Source organism: Lutjanus erythropterus, chromosome 9 (assembly GCF_056507025.1).
Source record: "Lutjanus erythropterus isolate fLutEry1 chromosome 9, fLutEry1.hap2, whole genome shotgun sequence".
Lineage (NCBI taxonomy): Eukaryota > Metazoa > Chordata > Actinopteri > Lutjaniformes > Lutjanidae > Lutjanus > Lutjanus erythropterus.
Window position 1 is genome coordinate 21243136 of NC_139325.1, and position 12367 is coordinate 21255502.

A 12367-nucleotide genomic window follows, 5' to 3' on the forward strand; every position below is an offset into this window, starting at 1 on the left:
TCTCAGCTCAGATCTTTAAGACAGACTGTCTGCATTATTATTTGTAAGTGATCAGATCAGATTTGTGTGTTCAGACATCACCAACCCGTCCGCATGGGTTGTTGTGGTAACGACAAAGCCATCAGCAACCACATACGCTGGTGACAGCCTCCAAACAATCACGCTGTCAAGACGTTGAACAGAAGCCTCCCTCCAAAATTTCAGCAGACAATTAATTTCAGCATCTGTCTTATTTCAGTGTCTGTCTGTCCACAGACACTGAAATAAGACAGACAGAGACATAAGACACTGTTGTTCTCTGTGTTGTCCTCCAGCTGCTCAGCCATTCTGATGCTTTTCCATCAGTCTGGATTTGATGTCGTCATTATGTGTCACCTTGCGAGTGACACGTAAGACACTTAAAAAACTGTCCAAACTGAGACACTTCTCAAGGAATCTGATTGGAATCATGTTTTAAACCACCATGCAATTAATACAAAAATGTGCATTTCATATTTTTTTTCTTTTTTCTTTCTAAAACCACTCTGGATACAATCTGGATATACCAAAAAACAGATTTGGGCTGTCAGTCGGCACAAGGCCGTTTTGGGTCCAAGAGTCATAATAATGAATCGGTCAGACTAGAATAAATTCTGTTTTCTGTATTTTGATTATAATGGTAGCTGTATTGTTGCATTTTTAGCCTTCTTTATATGGATAAATGCATCTAGGATACTGCTCCAGTGGTTAACCCTACAAACAGACCTGAGTATGAGATCGTACCTCTCAGCTCTATCTCCTGAATGCACATGTCCACCACCATGGGTCGCGTCGTGTTATGAGCTTTGACAAGCGTGGTGAGGTCACAGCTGAACACTTTCTTTATTCTGCGCAGGTCCGGCTGGCAGTCGCTGGGAACCAGTTTGGAACACTGTTTGTGTACATTCAGACCACAATCTAAAGAACAAGAGGGAGATAAACAGAGAGACAGCGATTAGCCTCAGACTCATGATAACACAACCATCACAGCAGGCTTAAGACAGCAGTTTGAAAAGGTTTTTCAGAGTCGGTGATAAACTGCTCTGTCAGACAGCACAGCCGCTGCTAAGCCGTCTCAGTGCACTGCGCCAAAGGTAGATAACAGCGAACATGGCAGCGTGGGTGGGGGTTCTTGTTGTAGTTTTAGTCACATGGAGCCTGCTGGACAGCTGGCAAGAGCAGAGTGTGTCTGTGTGCGTGTGAGACAAGTACGCCTGCTTGTTTGGCGGCACAACTTGGTTTTTGAAGGAGGTGCACTTGTAGACGGGGGTGTCCGACTGAAATCGTTCATCACAGAGACGTTTTTACCGCCTGAGCGACGTTAACGCTCAGATGCTGATTGGGGTCCTTGCTCGCAGAGAGAGTGTGGCAGCAGATAAGAAAAAAAAATAAAGGCTAGACGCTGAGCGAGAGAGGACAAAGAAGTCTGTCCTGTTCACAGCACATGAGGTGTCTGATGATACCAGTGTTTGCCTCTGGCTTATCAGCATGGCAAATGTCTAAACAACAAACACTCTGTTTGGGGAGAAAGCAACCAAGTCCACTGATGTGCACATCAGTTCCAGGACTATGCAGTGAAAGCATCTTGTGACCACAGAGGCCATGAAAAAAACCCTACTGAACTCTAATACACGATCAATCACTTCGTTCTGATGCTATATTTAAGACAACAATTATAGTGCATTTGACCTATGTTTGACCTGCGTTTTATCATCATTTACATGTTTTATTTGTGGTCATTTCTGATGAAAGAGAAACATAACTTACATTGTATGATGTCAATGGTGTCAAACTGCATCACATCACATTTGCACAGTAACTATTTTATGAGGGAATTAGAAAAAAACTGTGTGAAAACATCAAGTTACCACAGTTGATGTTGGGACTGACGCAATTTTTGACATTTATAGGATGGAAAGAATCTGTTTTTCTATCAGACTGCAACAGGAAAAGTTTCTGAAAAGATGGAAAAATCGGATTGTGTGTCTAACAGCAGTACAACCATTTGTTTTTTAATTAAATTTATTTATTTTTTCACACACGTTCTATTTACTAAGTCAGCTTTTCTATTTTACACTTTGTTATAATATTCTGTGTCTATATTTTTATGTACTTTGTTGGTTGGCTCAGAGAGACCGGGCTTTAATTTAAGTTATATGAGATGAACAAAAAGATAATAACAAATACAAGGAGAATTTCAAAATAAAAGAAAACTAGTTGCCTTTCATTTTGGCGTGACTGTGATTAAATATTCCTGAGGAACAGTTACAGCTGTTATTATATAACAGTGTTTGTTCTTCACTAGGTTTTTCTGATGTGTGTATTTTCATGGATTTGTGACAGGAGGGCCTAAACTTGTTAGTTGCAGATATAACAGGAAAAAGAAAAACAACCATAAAACATGACATAACCGAATTATCCAGAAAATATTCACTGCTTGTGTAATCTAAGACTTACATGACATTCTATGTGTAATCCATGACATGCAACTGATATTGGAGTGAGATTATCATGGCCAAAAGAATTCATGGTAATGCATCAGTCAAATTCATCTTTAACTTTTTTTTGTGTTTTTTTTTTGACAAATGAATAACATTCGAAACATGAGTGTAGGAAGGTGAAGAGGGAGTTTGTAACCATAACTGAACAAAAATGTACAAAAAATGCAATTACACAGATCAACAGGGGTCCTTGAGTGGGTTATAAGGGGGTTCCCAGCAAATATTTAACTTTGACACATGTTTTGGAAGTTGAAATAAGATGGGAGGAAATAGGGTCTGGTGACTGTAATTTACAGTGATCCCAGTTTGATAATGAAGATTTTTTTTATCTTCAAACCTAAAAATTTAAAAAAATTCTCTAATGTGCATCTAGTGTGGGGGTCCTTCACATAGAAAAGGTTTGGGAACCTTTGTTGCCACACTATTATCAAATGTGTATTATTAATATGACATCAGCATTTCTTTATTTCTATTTAAACATCACAGTTATCATCAATGCTGGTATATTGCGACACTGCTTGAGTGTATAGGTACCTGAGCAGCGGACACCTTGGGCGATGAGCCCCCACATGAAGTTGGCACAGTACTCGCACCAGTGCGGCCCTCGAAAGGTGTGTACCTGTGGTTAGAGACAACATTGTTACACACACACACATACACACACACCACATATTGCAAGTCACTGCTGCATCCAGTCCAAAATGGAGAACCTCCTCTTTGATGTACTGGATATAGAGATTACTTTGTCATCCCAAGCTACAGTGGATGGGACCCCCTCGCCAAATGACAGCATTTGTATATACAAGGCAGATTAAAGGCTTTACTATAATGTGCCTGGCATCTGCTGCTGGGCAATCGGATACATGCAGGCAAGCCTGCGAGTCATAATAACAGATGTACACCCACTGAGCACCCAAAAAACACAGATAAGATGGCAAATGGAGCCACACCTGTGTGCCCGAGCACACACACCTTCATTGATACTTGAATAGGTAGGAGTAGCCTGATGAGTGAAGAGGGCATACGGCAGGTGGTGAGTAGATGTTTTTTGTTCTTTTTTCAAAGGGGAGTGTACAAAAAAGCTGGGGGTCATTATAACCTGCCTGTTAACTGAAACCCAAGATACAATTGAAAGAATGTTGAAGAGCCCAGAGGCAAAGTGTCCCTAAATTGTCCTTTGTATATTTAAAGAACCTATAACTATATTGCACTTTTCACAATGCACTCAGCACCATGAGTGTTTCTATAGTTATCCCTGTATTTGTATTTATGTTTCCCCTTTTTTTCTATTTTAAGTTATTTAACTGTGGATATATAGCACAATCACAACTATTCTGTCTATGTTCATTTTCCTTTTTGTTTTTATTTCACACTTGCATTCCCAATGTAAACATCTCTTTTCTGTGCCAGTGACACCCCTTTAAATATGTACTGGCACTCTGACTAAAAGTGGAGGACTCTATAGTACTTTTCAACTCTTTACAAAATTAGCAGTCTAAAACAAAAATGGATCTAAGAGCTTTAGAATCAATGCTAATCAATGTGCTCTGCTGTTAATGGGTTGTGGTATAGTGGATCCATTAGTCCCCCTCAGTGCATATGGGTGTCAGCTGCATGTGTTCTCATCAAAACAACACACACACACACACAGACACATAATGTACTCTATGATGGGACAACCAAACATCTGAGGCAGGCAAAAAAACACATCTGTATACACATTTCTCTTCTATGAGCTCTCACAATTTTCGTAGTGTTTAAGTAAGCCATAAAACTGCTAAAAATGTACTACAGCCATCAAACATTTCTAGAGCTGTAACAGTTAGTCAATCAGTCAATTAATTGTCAAGTATTAAATGCCTTCCAACAATTTTGATAACAGTTTAATCATTTTGAGTCATTTTTTTAAGAGAAAAGGTCCAAATTCTTTGATTTCAGCTTCTTACGTGTGAAAATTTTCTGGTTTCTTTCTGGTTGTGGATGAAACAAAACATATGAGGGACATAACAAGGACATAGGAGGACAACTAATCAATTAATCGAAACATTATCAACATTTTAATCTTTATTTGAAGCTTTTGACATTTCTTAACAAAAACCTGCTCACCTTGAAGTTGTGTATCTTCTCGTAGGAGCACTGCTTCTCTGGCGCGTCTTTCAAGGCACTCCGTCGCACCAGAGGTGAGGAGATCTGCGGACAGGAGGCCAACAGTTTAATAGGCTTCCACAGAAGAGTTCCCTTGCTCCCCAGTTTAACTCCCAGAGCCAAAGCCAGCAGCTCCTGACGCTTCCTCTCCTGTCGTTTAGCCTTGTGGGTAATCAGCTCCCCTCCCAAGCATCCTCTGTTGTCTTCTCCCTCCATGCTCGGCTGCTCGGGTTCCCACAGACTCTCCATCTCCTCTGGGGAAAGATGCGGAGGGGAGACGTGGGTGCTGTGCAGCAGACGCTGCCTGCGACAGCCCAGAGCAGAGGCGGCGGTGGCTACGCTCCACTCCCCTCTGACCCAGGAGGGCGACTGATGACAGCCAGCACGGGGTTGACTCTGCATCTGATCTGAGTCTGGTGGCAGCAGCAGCAGAGAGCAGGAGGAGCAGGGGGAACAGGACTGGTAGTGGGCGGCCTGAGGGCAGGAGTGTGCCTCACACACAATGGCCCTCTTTCACACGCCCAGAAAGGAAAGAGAAGAGAGAACAGGGTCCCTGATAGGGAGGGGCCAGGAGGTTGAGCGTGAGGGCGGTCGGTTGCTGTCAGGATCACTTCACACAGCTCAACAGCTCTGTAAAGCAGGATCAATAGTGCAGACGCCCCCTTTATAGCGCAGAGTGCTTTCCCATTAGCATGCTGCCTTCCGGACACACTCCACTTCACTTCACTGGAGATAAAACCACCGCTCTCAGTCAGTCCTAAACGGGTCACTCAACCGCTCAAAGACTGACCCAAGATCCTCAGAGCTGAGGCTGCAGCGTCCTGTCCTCGTAAGTCAAACAGATCTTGACCTCCAGCTATGCCAGTCAGTCGGCTGCTGGAATTCCCCACACTGCCGTCCAGACTGGATCTTCCAGACACTCTGACTGCAGACTACTCCCGCCAATCACAATCATTCGTCTCAGAGGACCAGCAGAGCCAGACCATCAACTGGGATTGGGGGGGATTACTTGCCATAATCCTTACACAGGGAGTAATCCTGCAGTGCCCAAATCCAAGTAAAATCCCACAGGAAGCTCATTTGCAGGTCTGCAGCCATATAGCATGTTACCAGTGGGGGGCTGTTGCTATGTTCATGCTGAATTTGTCCCTATTAGCTCTGCTTGTAAACAACCAGTAAACAGCAGCACAAGGCTGTCTGCTTTTTCTAATTAATCAAGAGGCTCTGAACCGAGTGCTGACAGCAGTGCAAACCACATGCCAAATAACAAATATCTGCAAGATTTTATGCCAAACAGCTGCACTGTTAGAAATAAGGGCTTCTTCCTGAAGGGCTGAGGCTCTACCCAGAACTGTTAGCTTCTGAAGGACCCTTTTTGAAGAACAGGTTCAACAGGGGTCTCTTCGTAAGACTAAGGGTTTGATTAAGAACCTTTTTCAAGAAAGAGTTCTTCAAGGATTCTTTGCAACATAATATAAAACTTTTCTTGGTAGAGCATCCTGGGTTGTTTCTAGATAAAACCTTTGGAATATAAAAGGGGTTGTGCTAGAACCCCCTAGGTGAGTTCTTGATAAAACCTTTGGAATATAATATAAAAGGGTTCTAAGTAGAAATCCCAGTGGGTTCTTGTTAGTGCCCTAAGAAGGTGGAAAAGAGAGGGTTCTGGGTGAAACCATTACATCATAGAAGAATTCCTCTTTAGAACCTCTCCTGTGGGTTCTGGGTGAAACCCCTTACAGATGGTTCTAGGTTGAACCCTTCATGTTGGGTTATAGGGAGAACACTTTGAAAGGGTTCCAAGTTGAACTTTTATTAAAGGTTTGACCAGGAAACAAAAGGGGTTCTTCTACTGGAGGGCCAGGTGAAGAACCTTTGATGGTTCTAGTAAGCACATTTATTTCTAAGAGTGTAAATCTGAGTCTGAATATGGGAAGACATGATGGTAAAATAAGGTTAAAGCGATTTATTAAACAGGGAGGGAAGGTCAAAAAGCCAGTACGTGTCGGATTTGTGATGATAAAGAGGATGGTGAAGCAGAGAGCAAAAAGACCCGAAGGGCAACTGCAGAGCTGAGATAAAACCAAAAGGATTGGCAGCTCACAAACACAGAAGCAAAGTAGAAAATTGCCGCAAGCCTTTTGCGCACCAGCTATTTCTTTTTGTCTCTGATGTCTGAGGGCAAAACTTAACTGGCTGATAGCCGCGAGAGTGACAGGACAGGTGAAGATACTTGTCCTTGTGGCTGACATTCTTTGAAAAGACCTACACATACCATGCTGTACAATTCAGCTCTACAGCTAAGTCTGAGAGGACAGATGAGGAATAGTCCACTTGGAGATATTTTAGCCTCGCGAGGCTGGGAGGGAGAGAGGACAAGGGCTGCAGTCTTTTGTCTACAGGCAGATGGCTTCTTGTCTCTTAAAGAAGAGCTTTGGAAGAAAGGACACAAAAGGTGGTCACACAGCAAGCTCTGCTTTCTTTTCAGTGGCTTGGCTCTTTTATTTCCCCCATGGCTTTGTGAGTGCACAGCTGAGCGGACTCTGTATGAGTGAGAGAGTACTTGGACTCATGGGCAAACAGCACAGTGGGCTCTGACACAGTAGGACAGCAGGACACATCTTCCCATCTCCTAAACAAAACAGCTCTAACAACATCTCGAACAAAAAGATAAATGGACATACTGTGATGGGTTTAGCAGTCAAAGATATCGGCCATTATTCAAAACTAGAGGAAACTGACACTTTTGTCTTCAGTAGAAAGGCTGAAAATTGATCTATTTGTTTCCAAGATACCATAATTTTAAACTTATTTGAGACAATACTAGTATAAAAAAAACTATACTCAATACCTCTTTTGATATGCAAAATTGCCAAGAAAAAAAAACTCAAAGGCACAAAAAACAGCTGTTATATAAGCCAAATATTACTCTATCCACACCAAGGAAACTCCAAACTCAGTCATTTTACCTCACAAAACATGGGAGTTGCTGGTCTGCCACTCATTGGATCTGTTTGTTTGTGTTATTGTGTGACTTCAGTGAATCTAAGCTATGCTTTTAAAACACTAAAGTCACACAATAACATGGCAGTTTTCCAACAGAAAAGGCTGTCTGGCGGCAAAGTAAATTGGTGAAAAAATTCTAAATACAGTGTTCACTGAAAATGATATTGCTTTTTTTTAGGTAGAGCATTTTTATGTGGCTAAAATACCTTTTGTTGCTGACCCTGTCCATAGAAGTACATTGCTTAGCTTCCATGCTGGTGGCCATCTAGTGCAGATAACACACTGACTATGGATAAGTACCCCATACAACCCCACTTCAAATAATCTGAACTATCCCTTTAACAACCTGCACACAGTCTTGGTACAGAAAAAGTCACTGAACACTGTCTGGTTTTGCTGCGAGACAAATTTCAAGCAGGACATTAAAGGCTGAACTGAATCCAGGTCTCGAATGAGCACAAGATCACGGGTATCAGACCCATATGAGGTAGTGGGCCAGATTTGTTTAAATAAAACTGCAGGTGGGTGGGATTATTTTTTTCTACCGTCAACATGACTCAACGCATGGATATTTAGACTACTCGGGGGCTCCAATCAGTTTCAGGAGAGGCTCAGTGAATGGAAGTGAAACAAATACAGTATTATATTAGTTATATAAAGGAGATCACATAGAGTAGCCCAAGTGCATACGATTTAGTTGAAGGGATAGTTCAGAGATACAGTATCTGGGAATTTTACTGTTTTTCCAACCTTCCTACAGTCATAAACTAATAAATGCCTCTGAACATACCTTTTTTATGTATTTGGTATAGTCTGAAGTTTTGTAAAACAGCAATATTATTGGCTCAAAAGTTGAGTGACTATGGGATCAAATAACGTAAGCATGATCCAATACAACCAGGCACTGAGTGGAACTAAGTAAGTACACCAAGGTGGTCAACTTTTTCCAAGCTTTGTCTGAGGGAGTCCCACAGTCTCCTGATTTAGATCATTTTTATAGCAATGGTACTTTTGACACTATAATTAACAGACATTGTATCGTTTTAAACACATGGTATTGAAAAACGTATTGAAGTATTGATACTTTTGACAACCTTACTCTGTCTGAGGCTGAAACTGAACAATCACCACACATCGCACAAAAGTCTAGTGGAAATGTACTCTAACAAGGCTGTGTGAGGAGCGTTTTTATATTTTACAGCTGAAAGACGTGAATGGCTGTTTTTGCATTTTTATAGCATGAACCTCTTGGGAGAGAACAGGTAATTATCCTAACAAACAACACAACAATTTCTCTGGAAATCTTTCCAGGGCATGCAAGCAGACCAGCGTGTCGAGAGCCCCACTGAGATTAAAACCAGTGTGGTGAGTATCAGGAGGAATGTGGCAAACGTTCTGGCCACTGAACAAATTCCTGCACATGCAAAGAGGACGGAAACTCAGGGAGGTTGATCTACAGGTCGAGTCAAGTACCCCCCCCGCCCCCCTTCATCTTCTGGGAGCATTTTAATTACACAACAATTTGCAGTCACTGCAATATGTTGGTATCAACCTGACACCGAGTAAATACACATGAATGTTGGCTATACAGTGAGGCTACTGAGACTGTAATGCCTCAGGGCGCGGCGGTGTAAATGGTAAACACACAGTTCAAAGAGCAACTGCAGATTTTGAGCCATCGGCCAGGTCTTTGCTTCTCGGACACGTAATATTCGTGCAGACACAAAAACATTTTTTTCTCACTCTCTTGGGAAGTGACTGGCAGGTGGTTTTCAAACGCCGCCTGACAAAGCCTGTCATCATCACAGCTGTCACTGACTCAGATCCTCGTGTATAAAACTTGGCAGGATGAATATGAAATCAGTTTTACAAAAGCACAGAGATGACTGACAGTGTGACATTTAGCTCAAAACGAGCTCCAGATTTACTTGCTAAAATGGAGGTTAATTGGAGTGTGCAGTCCACAAAATTTCAAACATCATTGCTGCAAATCAAACAGAGCGCAACAGAGCTTGACACTGTTCAATGAAGCTCTGTGTGTTAAGCAAACATAGGTTAGTATGCGTGTCTCACAGCACTTGTGAGGGAAGCTTTCTGCCCTGAGGGCTTCCTAGAGGTTGGTAGTGGCATGTTTATGAAACCTTACACTGTATGAAATCACTACAAGTTGGTGGACCGATGACTGATGGTCATTAGGTCAAAAATGCTACATTAATGGCTTATGTCTTAAGTTACAAAGACCAAACTGAAGACTGGTGATATTAATACTGCAACTGATGCTCCAGCTGACAGGCCTGTCGTATGTGTGTCATTGACTGACTGTCAAACTGACATTTTGAAGACAAAGTATCCCCAAAGCAATAAATCTGCTCTTTAAACTGGGAGACACAAAAGATGCAGCTCATAAAAAACATATTCTCTAAAGAAGAGGAGGCCAAAATATTATAGAGCTGCAACCAACGGTTATTTTCATTGTCGATTACTGTGACAATTATTTTCACGAGTAATTGGTTAGTCAAAAAAGTCAGGTCTCAACAATAAGGAGCATGTAAAATGCCATGTTGGGATAGAAAATCTAATAACCCACTTGCCTGACTGGCCAAGTGGTAAAGAAGAATTCAGCCATTTTGATTTCTGATTAACTGTCGAAGTAATTTTTCATGCAAAAAAATGCCGCTTTCAGCCTCTAAAATATGTAGATTTTCTCAGTTTAGAATGATAATAAATTGAGAAAATCTTCGGTTATGGACTGACAAGGCAAGACATTTAAAGGCATCACCTTGAAAAGTATGAAACACTGAAGCCAGAAAATGTCAAAAAATAGTGAAAAATGATCATCACGATTTCCCAGAGCCCAAAACGACGTCTTCAGATTGCTTCCTTTGTCGAAGCAAAGGAAGTATTTTGTCCAAAACCTAAAGACTCTTAATTTACTGTCATAAATGACAAAGAAAAGCAGTCAATCTTTATTTTTAAGAGACTGACACCAGCAACCGTTTAACATTTTGCTTAAAAAATAACTGAAGCGACTGAGCAATTATAAAAATAGTGGGTAATAATTTTCTTTCAATCGATTTATCTACTAATCATTGCAGCTCTAGTAGCTTTAAGTAGCTAAAAAGAGGTTGATGTGTGTCTTAATGCTGTCACCAGGTCCAAAAGAGGGAGGAAACAAGATAAGATTGCCACCTAGTGGCAGGATATTTTGGATTCTTCTTTAGTAAGGAAACAGACATTCCTCACTGATACAGTAAATCATTCACAGACTTTAATCTGACAACAGCGCACGAGTGCCAATGAATACAATGAGCAATTTGTCTCACCCAAGATCAGTGTGTCTGATATGCATGGCAGGCAGAGCAAAGTCCCCCAGTCCCCTCGGTCATCATTACCTTTCAGAGGACGCAACAAAGCATGGCAGCAGTGAACACACCCAGGGGCTACAGGGATAATGTACGTCTCACTCACAGGACAAAGTGTCCTCTCAGCAGCGCTCTCATCCTGCTGAAAATGTTCAGCAGCGTGGAAGTAGATCAAAATCATGGTATTATACAGCGCCTGTCACAGAGCCCAGGGAAATGTACCAGATAATTTACACATACTGAGATGATGAAACAACTGAAAGGCTTGATTCTACATTAGATATATTGCTTTAGAAACATCTAATCAGAAAATAATACAGGCTTATTATGACTACTTGTACTGCTGGTAACTTAAGTCTTTGGATAATTACAATTTAAGAGTTAAATAATATTCAAGAAAAATTCAAATAATAGGTTTTTTGGTCCACAGTCCTTCATTTGGTAATCAAAAAAATACACACTATATATCTATATAAAGCACAATGAATTACCTCTGTATATAAAATGAGCTATAGAAATAAACTTGCTTGCTGGTAAAGTACACATTTAGTTTCAATCAAGTATTATTTTAAGTATATATGGACAAGTTTGGAATAACTATCCTCATTATTAGAATGTAATACTGAGTATGTTTTTTTGGCATTTTTAGATTTCCCTTCCAAGAGATGATAGACATCGGGCTGCAATTAACTTATTTTTATTGAGTATTTTTCTATCGTTCATTGATTCACTAGTCCATCATAACTGTACCAAAGGCCAAAGTTAAATCTTCAATTTGACTCTTTATTATTAACAGACATAACTTAAAGATATTCATTTTATAGCAGTTTGACACTTTGGGAAATTTGCTCATTTGCTTTCTTGACGATAGTTTGATGAGAGAATCAATACCACTCTCATGGAGCTCGTCTGGCGACCTCACTGTGGCAGGAAAAGTCAAGAAAGTTACTGATCATGGACTCCTGGCAAAGAGATAGTCCTGCACATAGCCCACTGTAACATGCTGAAAGGTCATTTTTACACTCTGTTTTTTGTACCGATTCAAAAAATGTGATATAATGTGTTAATTAGTGATCTCTACAAGTAATGGTGGTTGCATTTTGTTCCTTTTGGAAAGAGACGGGCCAGTTTTTTCACACTTGTTCCCAGTAGGGATGGCTCATTAAAACTTCTTCATGTGAGTTACCGATACAGTATCTGGTGATACTGACACCAATCTGATACTTTCTTTTCCCCTCTCTTAATAACTAAGCTGCTAATAATACATTTTTATGGATGCACTGTGTTTAATCTAGCAATCTCAAAAACATCAGACTGCTCAAACTGTGAAACAAATGT

At 40.9% G+C, this 12367-nt stretch overlaps 1 protein-coding gene across 3 annotated transcripts in view; it reads right to left on the minus strand.

The window, feature by feature from the left end:
* chn2 (chimerin 2) overlaps nucleotides 1-12367 on the minus strand; it is a 42660-nt gene that overhangs the window by 3440 nt on the left and 26853 nt on the right. For 2 of the 3 annotated variants that reach the window (XM_084726517.1, XM_084726518.1), the window contains 3 exons: nucleotides 4626-4709; nucleotides 3054-3138; nucleotides 763-936 (listed from right to left, as the gene is read on the minus strand). In XM_084726517.1, the coding sequence (XP_084582643.1) occupies nucleotides 763-936; nucleotides 3054-3138; nucleotides 4626-4709 (343 nt within the window). Of the gene's footprint in view, nucleotides 1-762; nucleotides 937-3053; nucleotides 3139-4625; nucleotides 6186-6241; nucleotides 7324-12367 lie in introns of those variants that run through there. The other variant, XM_084726519.1, reaches the window with a different exon arrangement.